General features: G+C 38.8%; 1 protein-coding gene across 4 annotated transcripts in view; it reads left to right on the top strand.

Moving 5' to 3' along the window:
• The first annotated feature begins 12,636 nt into the window (after positions 1–12,636).
• The window catches only part of SNX13 (sorting nexin 13), a 64,922-nt gene continuing 53,489 nt past the window's right edge, over positions 12,637–24,069 (top strand). For 2 of the 4 annotated variants that reach the window (XR_014951587.1, XM_031503845.3), the window contains exon 1: positions 12,638–12,869. Coding sequence is in view for 3 of the 4 variants with exons in the window: in XM_031503845.3 (XP_031359705.3) it covers positions 12,858–12,869 (12 nt within the window). In the remaining variant the exon portion in view is untranslated. Of the gene's footprint in view, positions 12,870–24,069 lie in introns of all 4 variants that reach the window. The other 2 variants (XM_085567703.1, XM_031503846.3) reach the window with 2 other exon arrangements.

Raw genomic sequence — 24,069 nt, 5'->3', positions numbered from 1 at the left:
GAAAGTTTTAAAGTTTTCACAAAACTTCTTTAACCTTCTGATAATGTTTACATATTGAGAATCAAAATTTCCACACAATTTCATGTATAAATAGAATAGTTTACATATTTCTTTGTAGGTAGAGAAAAATGATTGATTGATCTTTAGACCAGTGTAGTTGGAGAGGTGATAATTCCATCTTCCAATCCACAGTCACCTTTAGAATTCAATAAATATCAAATGTTTAATTATCAAAATAAAACTGGGTCTTTTTCTCTTTTGAATTTACCAAGCTTCTGTGTACTCATTTTGTGTCCAATAACAACAGACAGGGTAGCAGGGCTGGATGTATGCTCCTGAAGGACACAACCTATTTGGTGCTGCTACCAGCAGGAAACAAACATCTACACAGGCTGGATGGAGGCAACAGGCACCTTTTAAAAGTCTTCAAGTAATTTAATGGAGCTGGGTATTCCATGGACTTAACAGCTGTAACATCAAAGGCTGCGCATGAATGGAGGACTTGGAAACATTCCCAAAGCTGGTAAAGAAAGAAGACATAAAATCAGACAGCTATGCATCTTGAATACATCTTAACCTGCATCGCCCACTTTAGGGATCAGCCAAGAAGCCCCTCATCTGAGACAATTAGACAGGGTGTCCTCAAGGTAGCTTCTCCAGTGTCTAATCATGTATGCACTTGCACAACAACTTTTCCTTTAACAAGAACACTGATAAGATTTCCTTATTTCACTCGGCCACTTTCCAAGCCTTGTAGGAACATATTTATTTTTAGAACTATGGTCCTAAGTTAATTTGGTTGGAATTAGCCAGAGGGCTCAAAGGCATTAACGGAAAACAGAGAAATAAACATGCATGTGAGCATACATTCAACACACACACACACACACACACACACACACACACACACACAAACACATTTGAGCCCACACAGGCATTTTTGTTATCTTATAAAAACCAATTTGAAAATACAATTTAAAACACACCCTACAGCAGTAATCTGCATGTTGTACAACAACAAATACATTAATAACATCTGACACTTTATTTGGTTTGGAAAAATTCTCTATTGCTCATAAAAACCAAAATAGAACTATAGAATTAAGGAAAAAAGGAAAAAAGATTATTTTTATAGTCCCAGAAAGATGCTTTAACTATATGTAAGTCCCAGCATAATGAAAGATTTCCTATTTGTCAAGCAACAGCATGGTGGTCTGTAATAAATGCTAATATAATATAACATGTCAGAGATCAAAGCCCCAGTCCTAAAAAATACAGAATAACCCATGAAATCATAATTACTGTTTTGATTTAATTCAGGCAGTTAGCTTAAAGCATTTTTAAAGACATGAAAGCATTTCAAAGAAAACAATTTTCTGAAAGCAAAACAGGAAATAATCTGGTTCTCTGTCCTTCCTCTTTTTATTTTGTGGTACACCTATTTTTGATATTATATAAAAATCCCATATCCAACCTACTAATTCCCTCATCACAATTTTCCTTCACTAGTGGTGTCAGCTGCATCCAATTGAAGTAGAAATAGATTTCCTTAGCACAGGTCTCCTGCTTTGTGCTTAGCACCATATAAGCTATAACATGATTAAGATGTGCAGTCATTTAAGATGCAAAACTCAAACTCACAGTTTTGCGGAATCAGGTCATGATTATACAGTCTGTTTAATGTGATTAAATCCTGCTGATTACATGCAAAAATGGGTGCATGTGCTCTTTAACTTGTCTGACTGTGTGCACTCAAAATCCTCCCTGCTTGTAGCAGCACTAAGGAAGATGCTGGGAGTGAGCAGCTGGGGATATGTGAGAAGACAGAGTCAATTTATGTCAGGTTAACATGAGTGTGAGCCATCACTGCAACTTCTTATTTGCAAGTTAACAGCATAGATATAGTTTTCCTTATTTCTATGAAGTATCTCATACAGTTGGGGTACTTTTAAAAAGTTTCCTTGTAAATGTTGTCATTTTTAGATAAACAACTTAAAAATATTTATTATTAAGTACATTATTAGTTATTTATTAGCTCAACAATAGGATTTTAATGTGAAAATTGTCAAATCAGTGCTAACGCCTACACACCTCAAAACTGACCTTATGACAATTTGTAGTCTGCAGAACAAGTTGCATTTCACCTTGTTCTTGAAGAGAAAGGTCTACCACCAATGCTGGTGAAGTCAGTGAAGATCTTAAACCTACTGCTTCCTTAATAATCTAGAAACATACATAATACATAAAAACTGGAAGCAAAAATAAATTTGGGGTTGTGTCATTCACATCAGTAAGTATAGTCCTACACATTAAAACTGAGACTATTGGAAAAAGATGTAAGGGGCCATGTATCTGTGCCTAAAACCCTGGGAGTTCCAATCAGTAATCACACTAGCAGGCATATGCACATGAGCTAACAAAATGCTATCTTAAAAACAGCTCAACTCTTAAAATTAAATGTCATTCCTAATTGGAAAACAAATCACAAAATGCCACTCAAACTATTTCATTCTGAATGTTTAAAAATATTTTTTTGCATTCCTTTTGCAATCTTTTAATCAGCAGCTGTGCACTTTACATACATGATGAGTGTGTTAATGTCAAAGAAAAAAAATGAAAATGTTACACAGAAATAAATGTAGCTTTACTTTCTCTAGCTTGCATGCAGGACTCTAATTCATTCTAGATACACTCCAATTAATTGTAATTCATTCCACAATGAACTTTCTCTCAATATAACATAAAAGTTTAAGAAACAGTTTACAAAGGCTTTGCCAAGTTCTGCATAGCTGGTCTAGTCCCAGCTATGTGGATCTGGATGAATAAATGGAATTCTATTCACATCTCTCACCTAAGGAAGGTATTTTTCCTTATCCTCACGGAAATAAATGTCCTTGTGGAGCAGAGCCCTGTCTCTTTATAGTTATTTTTGGATAAAGACTGCTAAAGAAGTCTTCTGTGTCCTGGAAATCTCCAAATTTTGGAGAAGAGAACTGATCACATATTTTTAAATATTAATCTGCTTGTGAAGCACTGTTTGGAATAGAGCTACCCTCTCAGTAGCAGGTGGCAGAAGATGTCTAAATGTGCTTTGGTCACACTAATATAGACACTAACATATTTGTGTTAAAGTATAAATATTAGTTCTGTACACTGAGTGATTATAAAATTATTCCAGTAGTAAAGTTAACACGTACAAAAGTTGTTAAGGATTTAAAGCATTACGAGTAACCAAGATGAAGGGGTTTGAATCCAGTGGTACCCTTATCACAAACTAGAAATGCATTTTTTTCTACTTACCCAGTTTTCTAAGACTTTAGGATTCATGTAAGTAAGCATTTCTGTTCCAAGAGGAAGGACAAAAACTTGCTTGCCTACAGCAGAATCTTTCATCATCACATGGCTCAAGCACATGTCTTCACAGATGGCAGCTTTAGGTCAAGCAACAAAACCAACCCCAGAACCTGCTATAGTGATGAACTCTATTTAATTTTTGTATTTAAAGCTCTTTCATATTTCCTGAAAAGCTATACAGTTTAAAGTTACAGAGCAAACATATCCTTTCTCCATAGTGAGACTATTCTATCCAGAAATGCTTTTGGTAGCTACCATCAGCCTTATCCCAGAGCACATTTCCTCTCAGAGATAGAAGCTCTTTGGTTTGAGGGAGGGGAAGAAGACAGATGAATCCTGGCAGCTTGCTCACTCCCCTGGGATGGTACTTTCTCCAGGTGGCAAGCAAAAGACATATTCATGCTGAGCTGTGAGAAAAAGAGGCATTTCTGAAAGGAGTATGGAGTTGTTGCCACACTGGGGGCTTAGGAACTGAAAGGAAGCATATTTCCCTTATGAAAATGGAGGAATAGAATTAAGAAAGTATTACATCCAGATATTGCAGGGTGAAGAACAAAAAAAAAAAAAAAAAAAAAAAAAAAAAAAAAAAAAAGGCACTGAGTGAGCAGAAAAATTAGAGATGGATAGACTTTGCAAGGAAGACTAGACTTTGCAAGGAAGATATTTATTTTCCACAGCTGGATGTAAATGGGATGGTAATTATATTGTTTTTTAATCTTAAATTTTTTTAAGAAGTTTTTTTATTCTAACTTAGTTTCTTAGTTTTGTTTCTTTCTTCTGATATACTTTCTTACTGTGTGTTCATTGGCCTGCTCTAGAAAGAAGAAAGAAAAGATCTAGTGCAGATGATTTATGTTTTGTAACTGGAAAATGTTTGTTCCAGACCTGTCCTTTGTCACTTCTGTCAGATAATTTGCAACTTAAATTAGAGGTGCTGTTTGGTTTTTAACTCTGGCAACACCTGAAGGCATTACATAAGTTTTTAATTGCATCATGTATTGAGGAAGAACTTGATGTACCTAATTGTTTCTAACTGGTAAGTTTTTAATAGGTTTTTAATAAAAAATTAATAAATTTTAATTAAATGTTAATATATTTTATATATTATAAAATAATAATTTTTATAGAATAAGTTTTTAATAAAAATTCCAAATAACAATGTTCTGACCAGTCATGTGTTAGGCTTGGACAAAACACATCTTTTCTCTTTTCTCACCTCCAAAGCACTGGTGAGTTTGGAGTAAATCAGGCTTTTTCTGGCAGTTATCTATGTAAACACAAAAATCTTCATCACTATGATGACTAAGCAGATCTAAATTTCAACTCAAAACTACATTGCAAACTCTTGTGCATAGCTGCTACAGAGATTTTAACTTAGTTTTTTACTTTGCAATCTCAACTTTGACTCTAGAGTAATCTGGGTCAAGTGATGTTTACATTCAGCATTTTCAAATAAAATCCCTGTGACTATACTTTTGCTTTGAGACTGCAGCATCTGTACTGCTTGTAATATGGGACATAAGTAAGCCTGAAGACAAACTGATATACTTTGTTAAATTCACTGACATCAAGGAGAAAGGGAAAGACTAAACATGCATTTTAAGCTTACAAATTCCTTTCAAACTGGCATTTCCAGAGGAACTATTTTAAGAAAGAACAGGAATTATTAGGAAATTATGGGATTTATCATGGAAAATTTCATTGTCCTACTTTAGGATATGCCTTTGCTGTAAGGATTAATACTCAGATGTGTGAGTCATGCTGCAAAATCCTATCTAAGATTACACCCCTACTGATCCTTTGTGACCTTAGATGTATTGCTGATGTCCTTGTGTCAGCAGCAGTAGCATACAAGGTTCTGATTCTTTCACAATAAACTGTGGAGAAATGGGTCTGTCTTTCTGGGAACTGGATGTACATTATGAGAAAGGACGAGTGGCATTTAGTCCTCCTAGTAAAGTGACAGAAGACTACACACAATCAGAGATTATTTTTTTATTTTTTTTTCAAACTGTAACATTAAGGAAAAAATCTCCAAAATCAGAAAACTAAACTTGTGAAAAACTTAAGGAGAAAACAGAATGTCAAAATTAAAGTCAACAAACCATGGAAACAGAGGATCAAATCTTTATTCAGGGACATATCTTGTATATAAAATCCACCCAAATTAAATTCTTCATAATGACCTCTCTGACTGTGTGCCCAAAAATGAGGAAGGGCAGTGCCTAAGGAACAGGTTTTTCTGGTGAAGGAGGAACTTGGTAGTCCTTGTAGTACATGAAAACAAATTTGGCATTGACATAGTTTTGACCAGTTTTTAACACTCCTTCAGAGGAGCAGACACTGATTTCCTTTGTAAAGTCCATCAGGGAGAGTACTGTGAGAGTCCCAGATAACCAGAGGAAATGTTGTTACTCAAATAAACAAAGACTTGTACTCCTCTGTGCTGCTTCCTCCTAATGCATTACAAGCAGTATATTTGTTTCAGGTGTTTGAACATACTGTAGCTGTTTCCAGTGGTGAAATTAAATCTCTATATTTTGTAGTTGCATCAGTGTTTGTTAAGAACAAACTCCTGTAAGTGAGCAGCAAAGCAAATGAGCAGAAGAATGTAGCCAATTCCCAAGGTGGCTTCTAAGGTCTAAATCTTAACTCTGAGAGCACAAACAGTACTAATAAAGTCCTTCACACATAGACAAGATGCAAACATCAGTGATGCACAATGGAAAGAAAGTATAATAAGCTCTCCAGTATTCTCACAGTTTTTGCCAAATCCTAAAAGTTTACTATAACTTAAAATATTTAGCTTCTTTCTTATAGTTTTTGGAGCCAAGTCATTTATTGCCAGAGGAAATACACTTTTAAAAGATTCTGTAATGTTTATGACTGCAAAGAAAAGCCTAGTGAAAATATGACTTGAAAATTTCTTACAGGTTCAGGAGATACAGAAAATGTAAACAACTTTCAGTTCCAATGTCATGATTCTTAGGGCCTGGCTAATGGCTCTGAACACCTGAGGTTGCTGATACTGAAGACAGAATATTTCTTTTACTCATAGCTATTAGAGTCTTCTAATTTTCTCAGCCACATCCATCCCCTATAAGCAGATTAACTGTCCTAGAAATTTTATTGATTATGGATTAGGCCTTTATGACTCAGTAGAAAACATTGTTTAAAGAAAAAAAAAGGATTTAGGATCATTTCTAATATCCCTCTGCTCAATTCTTTTTTAAAATGTATTTACTAACCAAGAAGCTTTTGTGCCATGTGTTAACTTCAGTAGAGTTAGTCAGGAATTTTAGACTTCTCAGGATGATATCTTCATCTGGTTTTATGTAAAGAGGACCAAATGGACACTACTTTTTCAGAATACAAATATGGTAAATAATGCTAATTTTTTAATGCATAATAAATAACTTTGCATCCTATTTGTTTTTATTTTTGTTTTTGTTTTTTTTTTTACTAGCTGTTAGTCTTATTAAGTGGATATTTCCTCCCAAAATGTTTTAGATATAATTTATTTTGTGTTCCCTGTGCCATTGAACATCCTAATTTTGTTCTGAAGTTGCTGGCAAAATTTGGCATTGTTGTAACAATCACAGCATCAGTATCACTGTAATCGTTACTGTAGCAATTTGTAACCTGAAAATTCCGGACCAAACTCCTGCTTGTTACCTACACCTAAAGTCTGGAAGGATAACTGATATAATGATACGAACAAATTCATCTTTCCAGAAAAGTACACTGAGTCCACTGCAACACAATCACGGAACAAAACTAAAATCTATGTACACAAATTGCAGTACATTCTAAAATTGCACATATGTATGCTTGAGAGGTTACCAAAAGTATCCTTTTGAAGAATCCCTTTGATACCTTTTAGACTGTCACATAGGCTGATCTACCTGTCAGATACGCTCAGGGGTTCAGATCTCTGGAGAGAAACAATCCAAACCCTTCTGCAATGGCAAGCTGTTGATACCAGGTCAAGCTTGGGTAACAGTAAATAGCCTGAAGAGCAATAGAAATATCTTTAAATCACAGGCATGCTTTCATGACTCTCGACCACTTGAAAGGAGTGGGATAATTTACCATAACATAGAATAAAAATTCCATGTAACAGTTTAATCTACAAATTATTGTATCATTCAGATAAAGAATTGCACTGGTTGTTTCCAAAGGAATTTTAAGAATTAAGGTGACTTTTCTAAGCAGTTTGTTGCATTCTACCTTGCTTGCCTTTGTGTCAGCAGTGTACAAATAGCATAGGAAGCCTTCTGTTTGTGTGCAAAAAAATCCCCAGCCAGAAACTATGCAGCTGATGACTAATATCTATGTTATAATTCTGATATGACTCTAGTTGTGATAGACTTCTGAAAGAGAGACAGCACAATTTTTAAAGTACTCTTTGTATTAAAAATATAGCTTATCTTTATTCTAATACTTACTTAGAGAACTAGGATTAAGATGCTAACAGTGTCTAGCCTGTCTAGCTGCAGACAGCTGTTTGAATACGAAATGTTCACTATAGCAAAGACATAAGCTAGCAAAAGCTTTAAAAGAAATTTCAGCCTCCCATAAACAATACTGAGAACATGAACATTGAGGAGATATTGTATCCTTATTGCAAAGGATGACTCAGGAATTAAAGCTGATGCTTCTTCAGTAATTATTTATCTGATGCCCAACATCCACATTCTATTGCTTCGAGCAGCCCTTTCACATAGACCCTTCCATCTTCTGTCTGTGCTGCATCTCAAGTAAATGATGAAAAAGTTTAAAGAGAATGAGATATTTACTTGGAAATTATGCAGTTTTGATCCTGACCAGAAACAAAACCTCTGAGCAGGCCACTCAGACCAAAGATCTTAGAACTGGCAATATCCTGAAATAACGGAATATTCAAATTTCACACAAAAAGATACTTTGAGTTCCCCTTTCAATCATGTTGCTATGTAGACTTTTGGGGTCATGTGACCTTATCTGAAATGGAATGGAATGCAATCACAGAGAATTGCACATAAACAGTTAAGACTTAACACATGAAATATTTAATGACTACAAATTCTTCACATCTTCTCCACCTCACCTCCTCCCCCAACAAAAAGAGTGAATCCCAAACTGAACAACCCTATTCAAACTCTAATCATACTGCCAGCATGAGCTACAAGCAACTTAAACAAGAGAACAGAAGCCAAACTTTAGTTTGCATCAGTTGTTACAGACAATCAGAACTAATTACAGCATTTAGAAATAATTCTGTAAAAGATCTTTCTATATTTTAAAGAAAGGTACAGAAGTTCAGGCTTACTGATGTTAGAAACAGTGTTGTAGCCACTTCCATAAAACTGCTTTGCAAAGCAAAATAGGTCTGTTGTTCTTTCAGTCTGTCCGTCCCCCAACCCTGCCTGTAGTTTCCCCTTTCCTTAGTCTTCACTTGTTTTCTTGTACAGGTCAGGAGAACATATCCTTTTGCTCTCCAAATGCAGGCTACTGCACTTTCAGAGGTTATCATGATGGCAATTAGGTCACCAATTTCATTTTTCATAAGCTGGTGAGCTAACAGTTATTTAGGTTGTGGAACTGCCCTCCTTTCAGGGCTGGAAAATAATTTGCACTCCCTTTGTGCTTTGCTGCAAGTTGGCACAGTTGCTCTTTTATTGCTAAATCCTGCTTATGCCCCTGCTTCTGTGCATGTTGTGTCCTCCCCCTCATGACTATATTTTTCTCTCTTTACTTTCTATGCTTTACTTTTCAAAATTTTTATAAACTTCTGGATGTAGAGCCTGAAGGTGCTATCTCTATCTTCTCATCCTGTATTTCAGATTTTAATGCTGCATTCATCCATCATTTCAGCAGACAGCCCTGTGGCCCCCAATGTCCCCTGTGGGATTTCAAAATGTGGATCTAGACCATCAGACCACTCCTTTAGCTTATAGTGAAAACTATAATGAGTGCAAAGAACACTAAGATGTTTGGCAACATGTCAGAGTTGTTTTATAACTATGAAGGTATTTGTGAATAGCCATCAGCTTTCAGGTACTCCTTCTAGTTGAGCTAAGCATTTGTTTAGGCCTAAGAGAAAAAAATTCTGTATTTTAAGGACTGAGTGCAAACACTTTCTGCCAAGTTTGCCTTTGATTGCAGATATAAATACTTGCCTTAACACAGTACTTCACACCGTGCTTGTGGGCTTGTGGAAGTGACATGAAAAATAAGGTGTGTGCTGCTCTGCCTGGAGGAGCGTGGTGCTAATGTGGCTGTCCTGCTGCCACGTTAAAATGCTGGCTTGTTGCAGTGCCTGTCCTGAGCTGTGTGTAATGAATGCAAAATGATGACATGGATAAAACTCTCTTACGGATGACTCATCAAGTCTAATGGAATTATTGTCACTGGAAGATGGAGTCAGGGAAACAAGTGTTCTAGTGCTCCTGGCCTACCATTGATAATTCTTTCAGCCTCTGTTGAAGCCTCATTTCCAGACCTGTTCACACTAATTTAGAAACACCCTCTTTCCTAGGGAAAAAAAAAAAAAAAAAAAAGTACATCTTTTCAGTTTATTATAAGAATGGGAACTGGCAACATAACTGCTGGTTTGTTTTCTTTTCCTCCCAGCAGTTTTTCAAGAATTCCCTGATATCATACTCTTCCCAAGCTGCTGCCCCTTCTCACCTCTCCTGTAAAAGGCTGCTTCTTCTTCTGCCTTGAGTCTATGTGGTTCAGTCCTTCCTCATAGCCTCACTCCTTGCTGTTGGAATTACACTGCCTTTCCCTTTTGAAGTTGAGATGATATTGACCAAAAATTAGAACAATGGAATCTAGCATTAGTAGCAATTTGGAACACTGTTAAGGCTGTGCTGATTGCTGTTTTCAGCAGAAGTACTGGTAGGTTTATTCCAGCAATGCAAGAACAGAAGGTGCTTCCCAGACTATTATGCTGTAAAGCTGCTACTTTCCAAGCAGAAGTAGGGGCAAATTCAAGTACAAAGTATTAATTGTGACTTCATCTTGCTGGGAGATTTGTATAAGATTTGCTCTTCTTTTACATCAGCACACTTTGGATACATACATCTTTGAAGTAAGTTGTCAAAAGGGATTATTCCTTTTGAAAACCTTAACTGCTATACCTAAACACACAAAGTAAAGAGATACAGTGCCTAGAAAGTTTGTTTTTCTAAGCTATTACCTTGGTTCAATTACTATTATTTATACATATTCATAAATATAATGAGATTTTTTCTTCTGCTTAACCCTTACATTTTATGGAATAGTTAATTAATCTTATCAGTTCATGGTAATGTGCCTTGCCCAGAGGACATATTTATTAACTCAATGACATGTCAAGCATTAGGTGCTTTAAGTATTTTGATTCTATTTCCTACTACCTAAGTATGTGTTGAAATTTTTTCATAATTACACACAACTGATCATTTACTGATCACTCTGCTATTTTATGGGTACCTTCAGGATTTCCTGTAGCAGAGATCTGAGCACAGGGCATTGTTTGCTTGACTTGAAGCAGAATGAAAGCCACAAATATGGATCCTAGCTGTGTACATATATGTCGGTCAAATAAGTACCTACACAATTTTAGGGGACCAAAGCAATACACTGAAATTGGTATTTCACAACTCCTCTTTCTCAATGGTTTTTGAACAATTTTTAATTTATCAAGGTGGTGAAATACCATGTGGGAGACCTCTGCATGGCACTGTTGTTGCCAAGCCTATGGTTTAAAGTAGAGTTGTGTATGCTGTAAGATTCCCTGAGGGATCAGCTTGGGGAAAAGAGTACTGCTAACATGAAACATTCAAAATTATAGACTTAGAAGTAAAAGGCTCATTAGACACTTAGAAAAAATGGTATTTTTTATTATTTATAAAAGGCAAATAAAGTTATAAGTTTATTTATTAAGGGTTTGCTCTTTTGCTTCACATGACTAACAGCTGGGTCTCTGACAGTTGTATGAGTAAAACTGAAACTCAGTAATACTCACATATAAAACTAAGAAGTGGTCAACCTCGAAATGTTAAGTATTTAACAATATCTGGGAAAATTACAGAACTTCTGCAAAACCCATCAGCCTTAAGAACTGCTTAATGCCCCTCACATTTCTGCAAGAAAACATATTATGCTTTAATTGAAGAGAAAAAATACTGTAATTGAAGAAGGTTGGTTTTCTTCACATTAAAATAGTAGAGATGTTTTTCCTCCATCTTTCCTGCAAACCATTACTATTTCTTTGGTGCACCCTAAAGTCTAGTGAAAACCACAAACAAAAACCCACTGAACAGTGCTTAAAGGAAGAGCAAGTTTCAGATGGGAATATTTCTTTGTATTGAAATACTAAGCTGTGGGGGCACATCACCCCAGGGTTCTCTGAGCTAGGGCAGACATGGCTCTGTTTCTGAGGAGATATGTTTCTGTTCCATACTTTATGCCATTACTTAACAATACTGTAGGTAACAGACTTATAGAAGTTTCTTTCACAGAATCATTGAGCTTGGAAAAGACCTGAGACCATCGAGTCCAAACGACCGGTCACCATCACTCCAGAAAACCATGACACTAAGTGCCACATCCAGTCTTTCCTTAAACACCTCTAGGGACAGTGACTCGACCACCTCCCTGGGCGGCCTATTCCAATGTCTAAACACACTTTCGTGAAGAAATTCTCCCTAATATCCAACTTAAACTTCCCCGGTACAGCTTAAGACTGTGTCCTCACGCCCCGCTGTTGGTTGTCTGGGAGAAGAGACCGACCCCTGCCTGGCTGCAGCCTCCTTTCAGGCACTTGTAGAGAGTGATAAGGTCACCCCCGCATCTCCTTTTCTCCCGGCTAAAGACCCCCAGCTCCCTCAGCCGCTTCTCAAAGGATTCGTGCTCCAGACAGGACATGCGCTCTTCCTTAGCATCCAGAACAGGGAATGACGCGCAGCGCTGCGTACGTCACTGGTGGATGAGAGGTGTGCTGCCTGGTCAGAAATTCAACAAAATATTTCGATTGGCGCCCGCAGCACAGCTGCCTGACACCGAAGAGCTCTAAGACAGGTCACACCAAGGGAAAGAGGGAAAAAACCCGACCCGCAGTTTCGAGCCGCGTGCCTTGCGGCCGCACCCGGCCAAGGGCCGCCGCTGCCCCGCCGGAGCCGGGGCTGCCGGTGCCGCCGGTGCCGCCGGGCAGGCGCGGCGCGGCCGGGCCGGGCGCGGAGCGGAGCGCCGGCCCCGGCAGGGGCGGTCCCGCGGCCCCGCCGGGCGGGCGGGGCGGGGCGGTGGCGCACTAGCCGTCCCAAGATGGCGGCCGCTCCGGGCCGGGCTGCGAGGGCGGCAGCGGGGTCGGGGCCGGCGGGCAGGCGCTGAGCGGGGCGGCGGCGGGGGCTGGCGGCGCTCGCCTCCCCTCGCCTCCCCGCAGGGTGCGGGGTAGCTTTCCGCGCGGCCGCCAGGCTTCACCATGCTGCGGGGCTAGAGCCGCCGAGGCGCCGCCGCAGCGCAGCGGGGTAATAATGTTAACAGAGGTAAGAGCGCTGCCAAGGAGGTGCGGGAGCGCGGGGAGCGGCTCGCTGTCCGCGCCGTGGCTCAGCCCTTCGCCGGGTTTTCTCGGCGGCTGGCAGTTTTCCCCTTGGCCGCGGAGGGCAGAGCCGCTGACCGGCTCGCCCAGGGCAGCGCCGGGCCCCTGTTATCAGCCTCCGTCCTCTCCCGGCAGGGCGGGACGGCGGCGGGGCTCTCCGGCCCGCCGTGCCCGCTGCGTGCGGCAGCTGGGCCCGGTCCCGGTTCCGACGCGGTCCGCAGACGGCCGGGCTGGGCTGCCCGGTGAGGGCCCGCGGGGCCGCGGCGGGGCCGCGTCCGGGGAGCGGAGCGCACCTGGCCGCGGGGAGCCCGCCTCGGCCCTGGGCCGCGCCGGGGACGTGCCCCCGCCTGGGCCCCGCACGCCCGCTCCGGCTTCAGCCCCTCCGGCCTCCTCCTCCGCGGTGCCTTCCAAAAGGCTCCGTGCTTATTTGTTTGAAGGGCTTAAGCGGAGCGGTTCGGCTGTGCTTGCGGGAGTTTGTGTCATTAGGTAATCCTTAGAAGTTTACTGCCCCGGTTCACCTCTGCCTGGTGGGGGGTTTCTGTCCCGAAGCAGCTCAGCTGTGAGGCAGGCAGGTATTTGAGGATCAGCGTGGGCTATAAATGTCTGCCGTGTCCAAAGGCATTCTAAAAGGTGGAATCTGGCAGTGCTTTCCAGTTGCTGGAAATTAGACTTTATCCTGTATTCTGTTTTGTCTACAAAGAGCAATTGATTTTCTATTTTTAATGTCAACAAGGTGTCCTGAGTGTAGATAGTTCTGCAATACAATGACTGGGTTACCCATGTTTTATAATTTGTCATATTATTTTACAGTGGAGGTTATTAATCCAAATAGTGAGTTGTCTTAAGTCTTGCAGGGTAAAGGCTTGCTTTCCAACACCTGAACATTTCAGCTTTGCTTTCCTGAATGATATTAAACAGTATCTTCCATGTTTTAATTTGCATCAGCTCAAAGTTTTAGGGCATTCTTAAAGCAGTTCTGTAGAGCCATGAGCTCTCAGATTTCCCCAGGAGGCTAAAATTTGCAGAATGAATTAAACCTGTAAAAATATATGACCTATTTTTGAATTGAGGGTATTTGGTGGGTGATCAGGATTAATAAGCTGCATTAAAGAGAATTGGTGAGTGTGATGGCTATGACTGTTAGCTATAGTAATTTAGGTTATTTTAGGGGTGGCATAGAACGTTCTGGGTCGGTGCCTCCTACTGGACTGTTTGTTCCTTTTGGTGGTGGCTGTGTGTGCTCATCCAAGACACTTTATCTTGGAACTGAATTTTTTTTTTAACAGTGTTGAATTTCTGTGAATAGCAGTGTGGATGACACTCCACTGGCTTTTTGAGATAAAGCTTCATGATTGCATGTGTGATGACCAGTTATGACACTTATCCTTGTTTCAGGAGGAGAGGGTTCTGATGTTCCCTTCTTCTAGTTCCTGTATATATGTTATTTGTAGACAAGTTGCTTCAAGGTGAAGTATTCCAGCCTTGGTCTTTGCCAAGGAGATGTAATTTAAGGGAGTCTAGCAAAACTGCAGGCTTTGCCTGCCTGAAAAGCAATTGTGGGGAGTTCTTCAGGCAGTCAGACAGCTCTAGGCTGTCAGGAATACCCACCTAAGGTGAACTGGAGGAGTCCTTTCCCTGTGAGCTTTTCTGGGTGTTCTGATGGTGACTTGGTAGCTACAACAGCCTGGGGAAGCTGTACACAGTTGCACCCATGAACCCTTGCCACACTTTGGAGGAATATGCATATTGTTTCAAGTCTACTGATATGTGATTTCTTTATACATGAAAATTGAGATTGACTGTATGGTGAACTGACATTAGAAGCAAAAGCTGCACTAGTTTTTGGTGCTGGATATTTGTGCCCTTGTCAAGTTTGCTACTGTCTAAAGTGGCCAAAATCACTGTAATTTTGTTTTTAGCCATTAAAAATTTAGATCCACTTCCCCTACTGTAACTGCTAGTTTTATAACCTACCAACTTAGAAAATATTTTTTCTTAACTATGTTTAAGAATGAGGGAAAGGCACATCGTGTTTTACATGTATTGTTATCATGCAGTAACATAGTGTTGAGTTTCTCAGGGTCAGTTTCCTACATCCTTTGACTGTATCTGTATATGCAGACCCCAGCACATTCGTTTCAGTTTTGTGTGAATGCAATTAGGATTAGGACTTTGTAATCAGTAATTTCAGGGGAAGATCACACTTCCTGTCCGGAAAAAATACTCTGTGGTTTTTTTATTTGTTCTTTGGTCTTTTCTGCCCATCTTATTTTAGTTGTATTCAAAACCCATGCTGTTGAATGGCAAGCACATACATTTTTTTACCTAACTGGCAAATGCCATTTCCAGATTTTTCACCATAAAACAAACTTCTGCAGTAATGTTGAATTAATTCTGTCAGCATGTGTTTAGAGTCCTCATTTCCCTAGTCTGTTGTGCTGGCCATTCCGTGCCTTTTCACTTGTTCCCCTTTTCTTGTTCGTGAGATGTCTCTGCTTTCCAGGCCTGTGTGGCCTGTTCCCGTGTGACTTACTGCATCAGCACTTTCTCATCTGGTGAGGCTATGATGGACACAAGTTGCAGTGGTTTTTCTCTTGTCTTTTTGGACAACTGGCTTTGTCATGCTTGCCTCTTGTGTAGTGGTAACTGCACTGCACAGACTCCAAGGAAGCAGTTGGTGTTTTACAGCTCTGGCTCTTGGTGGTCAGTAGTGTCTTAAATTCTGATGGACCAAACACTCAGTAGGATTTTGACTTAAGATATTTTAGATGCCTTTCAAATTGATGGTCTGTGCTGTCTGCATTTGCAGCCTGTGTTGTCTCTGAAGAGGGCACTTTTTCTCAGCTGAGAAGGTTCCTTTTTTTCTTCCCCAGCTACTCATTAAACTACTTTGAGATGCTTAGGGAGGACTTCAGAATTTATCAGCAGCTAAATTTGTGACAACTTAATTCGCAGTTTAGCAAGAGTAAATTGTTGCAGTACTAGTGACAGCTGAGAAGATTTTTGAAATTTAATTTTTTTTTCTTATCTGCAACTAAAAATGAGCCATATTAAATCAGCTCTGATGTGTTGGTATTTCTTGTTATTGCAACTGATGAAGATAATTCACTAACGACATGCACTACTTCCTTTCCATTAAACAATCTATATTTAACAACCTTTTTTTTGGTTAAATTTTGGTATCTACTAACCTGAGAACTGTTTCTGAGAAAAACTAAGCAAATTAGCCTGATTTTTAAGAATAAAGGTTGACTCAGCAGCTTAACTTGCTCTAGAATAATAGTGAATTAGCCTTTCTGCAACAGTAGCACATTGTAAACTATATTAGTATGGCTCTGAAAGATGCAGAACACAGTTAACTGCTTGATGTACTGTAACATTAACTTTTTCTGTTCCTTGATACATGTCAGTGGCAGATTGTTCTGGTGCTTTATGTGTCTGAACTATGTTCCACTGGTAGAGCCATTTTCAAATGTGTAGACATTTACCAGGGTGCAGAAATAAATAAGTTTTCTGTCCTTTTGTGAAACTTGTGTGCTGGGGCTTTCTTTAGTGCCAGTGTTTTGCTAGATGAGATCTAGTTGGAGCATTAGCTGCAAGCCCTTGGGAGGTAAAAAGCCTCTTTCTCCTTCAGTATTTTCTGTCAATGAGGTTTCCCCTACAGATGGTCTGTGTTGTGTACCTAATTGTTCCTATTAGAGCTCTTTTAATAACTCTATAATTTATGAAGTGTTGGTTGAAAGTATGTGAGAAATTATAAAATTAAAAAAACTAACATTTTGCAAAGAGCAGTTATCATATATTCCTAAGTATTTGCTTTTAAATATTTTTCTGGCTATTAGTAACACTGTCTAAAAACACTCAGGAGTATTCTTAGATCATACAGTTGGGCCTAAACTGCTGAGAATTAATGTAGAGTTCTACAACAACTCTAAAATGTCAGTCTGGACCATTCCCCAAAACAGCGTGGAAGAAGAAAAGCATGAAGTTCCTTACTTCAACAAAAATAGTAATAGCTTGCCAGGTTAGATAGCTGAGGGATGTTTCCTCTGTCTGCTTGCACTCTAGGGAATTATCTCTCTTTTAAATATGTTTGTTGTCTTCTCCCCACCCTTAAAAAGATGACAAAGCATGTTTTCTTTGAGCTAGCATTGGGAGAATTGATATTGTATCTAAGATATTTGCAATAGCAAAAGGATTAATATTTAGCAGTGTCACTAGAATTTTCCCCATTGCTTGGTTGAGAATACCAAGACTGGAATGATAACAAAATCAATTGCAGTTGGCACTTGCAGTTATGTAAGCAAGAAGCTTCAGGAAGTATAAGGAATTGTAATCTTAGGCCTGATACTCTGATTTCTGAATTAATAATTATTTCATGATGCAAACATATTGACAAGTTTGAACAAGAGCACTCTAACCATGTTTACATAATTTCTGTGGGATCACACCTCAAAATGATGGCATGATGGTGATTTTACAAGCTTGAGGTGAAATGTGTGTACTGGGAGTAAGCACAGATAATTGATAAGTTCAGCCGGGTTACTGCTTTTATAACTGCCATTTGTTTTGGACAAGAGGTCAATTCCTATGCTGTCACAGTTTGGGAGGAGCTGCTAAGGATTATTATTGCTCTAAAACTGGAGTAGCTGTAAACTTCTGAGAGAGTAGAGATGGATTTCTGAAGAAGTTGCAATGTTGATTGTGTTCGTGGAATGAGATGTGATCTCATTGTTGCAGTTAAAATAGTGTGAACCAAATTTATTGTTGTATTCTAACACTGACATTTTACAAAGATTAAAGTCCCACCAATTTTTAACTTTTTTTTTTTTTTTTTTTTCATGTGGGATGTTATGAAAACTCCGGGATTTCCTAGCATGGAACATGGAATTTGACCGTAGTGGTTAATACAGTAGTTTATTTTAAAGCTATTTTACCAGTAACACTGAAATCTTTTCAGTCCTGCTGTTTTGTCTATTTTCTCGGACAGTGAGCACAAGACTAATTTGATTTGAACCTCACCAGTTTGTCAGTCCACTAGTTGGAGATGGAAATAAAATCATCTCTGCTGGCTTGAATCCCATTAAATCCCTTCATGCATCAGATGGCTTGTATGATGTCCTTTCTTCAACTTCACTTGGAAGGATTTTTTGATAATTAGAAATAATAAATTTCAAGAACTTTTTCTTTATTTACAGGTGGAATTGGCACTGTGTTTGTTCATGTGAGGGCTCATATGGCCTAATTAAAAGTTCACAGGTACCATTGATGTCTGAAATGCTTGAATCAGTATCCCATTGTGGTTGGAGTTCTGAGTAGGAGGACGAGCTATGCATGCATTTTCTTTCCAAGAATGTTCATAAGTTTGGGAACATTATTTGAAGAGTATTAACTGCTTAAATGCAGTTTTGCTTTTGTTACAATGTTATTTTTTAAATTTTTATGTCTGTTCCTTTGTCTCTTCCCTTAATCTCATGCTTCCTGGAGGAAGGGGGTGATCCTGATTCTATTTTAATCACACCTGTTTGTGTCAGAATGTTTTTATTTCAGAACTATCACTATTGTGAGATTCTTGTTCATCAGTATATTTTTGCAATTCTAGGGAATGACTACTCAGCACTTCTGCTGGTGCCTCTAAGGCAGTGCAGGTTAGGCTGTCTCTTGTGATGTAAGGGAATGAACTTGAGCAGGAAGTTTGAATTGCTACATATCCTGTAGGGCACCCTGCATTTCCACTCTTCCAGTCAGCTCTGTTATACAAGGCCAAGTAGAAAATAATTTAGAATAGCAAAATTCTTGCAGCAGCTGTCCAGCTGATTATGAAAGAGTGCCTCAGACTTGGAATGATTTCTCACATACCTCTTAGGTGATACTAAAAGCAATGGGGAACAAATGTCTATGGTATTCCCAATCACCCCTTATTCAGAATTTGGCATTCCAGACTGCACGGATGAGTTGAAAATCTGGTGATGTACATACCTTGGGAAAGAAGTGCCCAACCTGTGTTACTGTAGAAAGAGTGATTGCTTTGAAGTCTTGCTGATTGTCAGGATCTTGGAACTGTCTGACTTGGAGAGATGAGGGAGCCTTGCTTGTTGCTCTGCTGCTGTTCTAACAATGGCTAATGCAGGCTGAGATAGCTCCAGAGTCTTGAGTCTATTTCTCCTATGTGAGGCCCACTTAAACCATTCCACGTCCATTATTATAAATCAAAACTTTCTTTAGGTGGGGTTTCCCCAAAGGTTGTGGTGTTTCATACTGTTGTATCAGCTTACCTTTCTGAAGCCTATGTAATGATTTTTCGTGATACCTTGAAAATAATGGAATCAGTAAAAATTATATATATTCCTAATTCACTGAAGGACCTCTTTGTGCTTCAGATCACATCTGTATTTATATGTATTTGTGTGCTTTTTATTTTTTTTTCTAAAAATCTATGCAAGTGGTTGTAGTTCTGTTCCATTCTCCCCAGTATATCTTGGTGTATTTGTTACTGATAGATACCTTAATTTTTAATGAAACCTATTGGGGATTGAGGTAGCGAACCTCTTTTAACATACTTGGAAGAAAAATACTTTTTTTTTAGTGTTTATATACTCAAATTAGTATTTTTGATCATAATGCTAAGAAATGGAAATTTCATTAAATTTGTAAAGCAAAATCATATACTATGGAAGTTTGAATCTTGTAATGCCTGAATTACAAATTTAATTTGATGGTACATATAATGAAATGGTAATTACTTTTTATGCTTGTTTATGTCTTCAATAAAATTTAAAAATTCTTGTGGAGAACAAATTGGTTTCTGTGAATATAATTTTTATTGTTTTGATAAGAAGTTATTTATAACGTTAGTCTAGGAGAATAAGGTTTTATTTAAAATTTTCACATTTACCAAAACTTTTCTCTTCATAGTCAGCATTTTTTCTAAATTTAATAGAGTGCAGTAGGAGTGTTAGAAATAATTTGTCCTTACTTTGTGTATACGAGCACTTAATGCTGGTACCTTGCTTTATGGTCTTACAACTATGTACTTAATTTCTTTAGTGCTTCATGCTTGACTTGCATGTGTCCATAAAACTTTGAAATGAATTTTATGTTTTTTTCTTTAAGTTGTTTTTAAGGTCTGGACTTTAAATGGTACTGGTATGTCTTTCAGTTGGCAGTTGCTCTACTGCAGCTTCTTAAAAATTCTTATGAAGATTGTGAATTAGTAATAGTGACACCAACAGGAATCAATATGTCTATGAATGTTTCTAAGCTCTTACATTACTTTATTGGATATTTTCCTTTATTGAATTCTCCAGTTAATGACGGTTGACTATTGCCAATCACTGTTTCTTTTAATTGTGCTTTATTTTACTGACACCTCTTTTATTTGAAATATTTTTCTATTTTAACAATCTCAATATAACATGATGCTTGCAGTCTTCTTATTTTTTCTCTCTAGATTTCTAGAGAACTGCCCGTAACTCTAATTTCCCTTATTTCTGTTTTTTGATGCAGTATGCCAAATGTTTTTTTTTGTTTTCCAGTGATCAAAGTGGCTGCATTGTTTTTGTGTAGAGTTGTATACCTGGGTTGGTCTATGAATGCTTCCACCTTGCTGTCTGTGTGGTTCTTCTTTTGTTCGTTCTTTTGTTTGTTCTTTTGTTTCTCTTGTGTATTGCCCTCTTTATTATTTTCTTTATATATTTTTGTTTTCCTGCTGTTGTCATTGGCCATATATTTTTCTTTAGAAGTCATCCATGCATAAAGGCATTTAAGATGCTAGGAGTGCCATTTCATGTTTAACCTCACTGGATCTAGTTTGGCTGCTACTGAAGTGGTTTTCTCCCCTCCATCAGACACAAGCAGGTCTGACGGCTTCTTGTTTCAGGTCTAGCAGCTAAGTAGCAACTGCATGAAGAATTATTTTGCCTTGGAGAACCAGTCTTGTGGAGGGATATGCGGGTGGGAACACAGGATAAGTTGCCAAATCAACAGCTGCATGGTTCAGTGCTAGGGAAGTGCATAGTGTTAGTCTACATTTCCTTCTGTTAGATCTAAAACAAGTCAATACCCAAAATAATTCTTGTTCTTTTGAATCAGGGAATGCATTATCCCTTCTGTGGTTTCGGAATGCATCTCTGCCTCCAGAAAAAAATGACAAATAAAGTTTGGTAGTGCCAGTAGGTTTCTTTTTTTGTTCTTGGACATGTGACAATTATTTAAGTTTTTAGATATCTTCTCTAAACTTGCCCTGGGACCTAGATATTCAAGTGCCTCAATTAGTTTAATCTATAATTAGTTTCAGTCTATAATCTTGAAGTGACAAGAGTTGGAAACCATTTCTGTGGTTTCCTTTCTCTCTGAATTCATTGAAATTTGTTGGAAATATTCCATACACTATGTATGAGTATGAAATATTCCAGCAAGTTCAAAAACTGTCCTTTTATGTGAATGTTATTTGGAGGTATTCACACTTGCTTTCCCTCTTCTGTGTCTTTGTGGGAGAGGTATGATGTGAACCTGGGAGATATCCAGGAAATACTGACATGCTGATTCTGGGCCCAGATTTTGTACAAGGAAGAAGATGATTACTTGAGGCCAAAAGATTCATCTAGGATACTCAACAGGCTCTTTTATTCCACAGAGAAGAAGCCAGATGGACAGAGATCATGGAGTAGAGTCTTGGAAGAAGTTGTAGGAGGCTCCACTCTACTTACACTTACCTGCAGTGCTGTCAGCAGTGTTCTGTAGCAAACCACTAATAAAACCTGTGGAATTTCTCAGGGTTGTGCAGTCAGCAGACAGCAGTTTTCTCAGTAATGGTATTAAGGGAAAGGCAGAAGTGCAGAGAGGATTGTGAAAGATGCATGGAGCGAGAAAGCCTTCCCAAAAGGGATGGGGGGCCAAACATCACTGGAAAGTGAGCGGGTAAAGCACACAAACGATAAGGACTGTCAGAGGTATTGGAAAGGGGGGATATTAAATACACGAAAAGGAAAGATTTTATTTTGTTTTGTTACATTCCCATTGCATTTTTCCCATTGGGAAAAATAATAATATTTAAACAATTTCTCCTTCACTGACTCAAAGCAAAATCTGAGTGCTGATTTTCTGTGTTTGCACTGTCCATTCTGTGAAGAGTTAGGCATCAGCTGATTGTTAGAGGTTGCAGATTTTTCGTATATTGTGAACTATCGAAAAACTTGCTGACACTAAACTGATCTTTTTATCTTCCGTTACTTTCTGTAAGTGGGTTATACTCTGTCCAGAAAAACAGTAGAGAGGAACAGTAAGTTTTTAGGCTTACTCTAGCTTTGAGGGTTTGCGTCACTTTGTATAACAGTTGTTTCCATGGTTATTTTGTGTTCATCCAGTAGCATGCGTCATACAGAATTTGGCCGTGTAGGAGTTCAGATGTACTCTCAGAGACCACTGGGAATTTGTAGTGAAATAGTGGTTGTATCACAATGTCTGTATTTTGTAACTGGAGAAAACCTGTGGCACTCAGAGAACTGCATAAAATTTAAACTTTTGAAGAAAACAGTGAAGTAACATCATGATCTCCAAAGGAAGGTGCTAGTATTTTGTCAGTCGTTTTAAGGTTCTTAAAAATTGACTGTATTTGCATCTTGGGATTCTACTTGTTATTTGTGTACTGACAACAAATTCTCTGTTGTGCATACTCTGATTTTTGGAGTTCTATTTTTAATATCCATTTCATTTTCCAGCTTATGAATTATGATGCTGATTAAAAAGCACTATATACTTTTAAGAACTGTTGTGAAATTATCAGTACATTTTGGACAAGAAATCAGTTACAGTGAAGGGGTGATCATTGTAAGCAGAAGTCCAAATTGAAACTATCATGGTGCTGGCACTAACTGAGGTCTTGGAATTGAAAGAACAAAACAAATCTGCCAAAATATTAAAATCTGTGAATATGGTGTTGGTAGCTGTTTCTTCAGAATCCAGTGTTTAGGCAGTAAGTGCCCTTTATTATTTTGGTGGTAAGAGTCTAGACACTGCTTACTTATGTTTGAATACAAAGGTGAGCAGCAGGGAGAGGAGAAAGTAATGCTTTAAAAATGGTGTTACTTCTCAGTCACATAAAAGGGGGTCAGAATGTTAATTAGGAGCACCAGCAAGCTTTTTCTAAATCTGCCCTTCCCTTGGTGACAAATGTAGACAGTGTGTGGCTTCATAATATGGATGTATTTTATTTTAGTACAAAATCCTTTGTGGTGGAATTGGATATTGTATTCTGGTTTCCAGATGGATTTGTATGTAACAGGAAGGCCAGAACTGGACATAGGACCGAATGGAGAGGAAGGGTCACTTTGCTGACAGATGATGGAATACTGTCGGCCACTTTTGCTACAACGGCATGCTGCTGACTCGTATTCACCTTACAGCACACCTCGGGGTCTCTTTGTGCAGAGCTGCCTTGCAGAGTGGGCCCCAGACTCTATTGTGGCCCAGGGTTAGTCCACTCTGGATACAAACCTGTGCTTGTTCTTGTTGAACTCGAGGAGGTTCCTGTCAGCCCCTTTCTCCAGCCTGTTGACACACCTCAGAACCCTCCAGTGTAATGAGTGCTCACCCCACTTCAGGATTTTGTGCACCCTTTTACTGAGAATTCACTGTGTCACATTGCCCACATTGCTCAGGCATCATCAGTCCCATATTGATCTGTGAAGGTTCCCACCCAGTCACTGGCTGCATGCTGTACTCTGTACCACTGATCATGTATTTGCCTCCAGCATTTTTCACTTACCTTTTAATCTACTCATCTGGCCTGTACCTCAGCAATTTAGTGATAAGGAAGCTGTGGGATATTGTGCTAAAGGCAAAGTGCATGTTATCTAAGGCCCCACCCTAGTCCTGAACATCACTCGCCTCATCATAGAAAGCAATTGGGTTGGTCAGACTTGATTTTCACATGGTAAATCTCTTTTGGTTGCTCACAACCTTCTTAGGGACTGAGGTGATGCTGACTGGCATATATTTTTCCTTCCTCTCTGGCCTGGACCTTCTTTCTTACTGATGGTCTTGTGCTGCCAATACAGTCTGAGAAATCATTTCTGGTGGCTTTCTGTTAAGCTTTGTTTTTTTGGATTCCATGATAGCAATTACGGTACTGTCTTCAATTAAGGTGA

Source organism: Lonchura striata, chromosome 2, assembly GCF_050655825.1.
Source record: "Lonchura striata isolate lonStrDom1 chromosome 2, ASM5065582v1, whole genome shotgun sequence".
Taxonomy (NCBI): Eukaryota; Metazoa; Chordata; class Aves; order Passeriformes; family Estrildidae; genus Lonchura; species Lonchura striata.
This window is presented reverse-complemented; position numbering and strand designations above follow the sequence as displayed.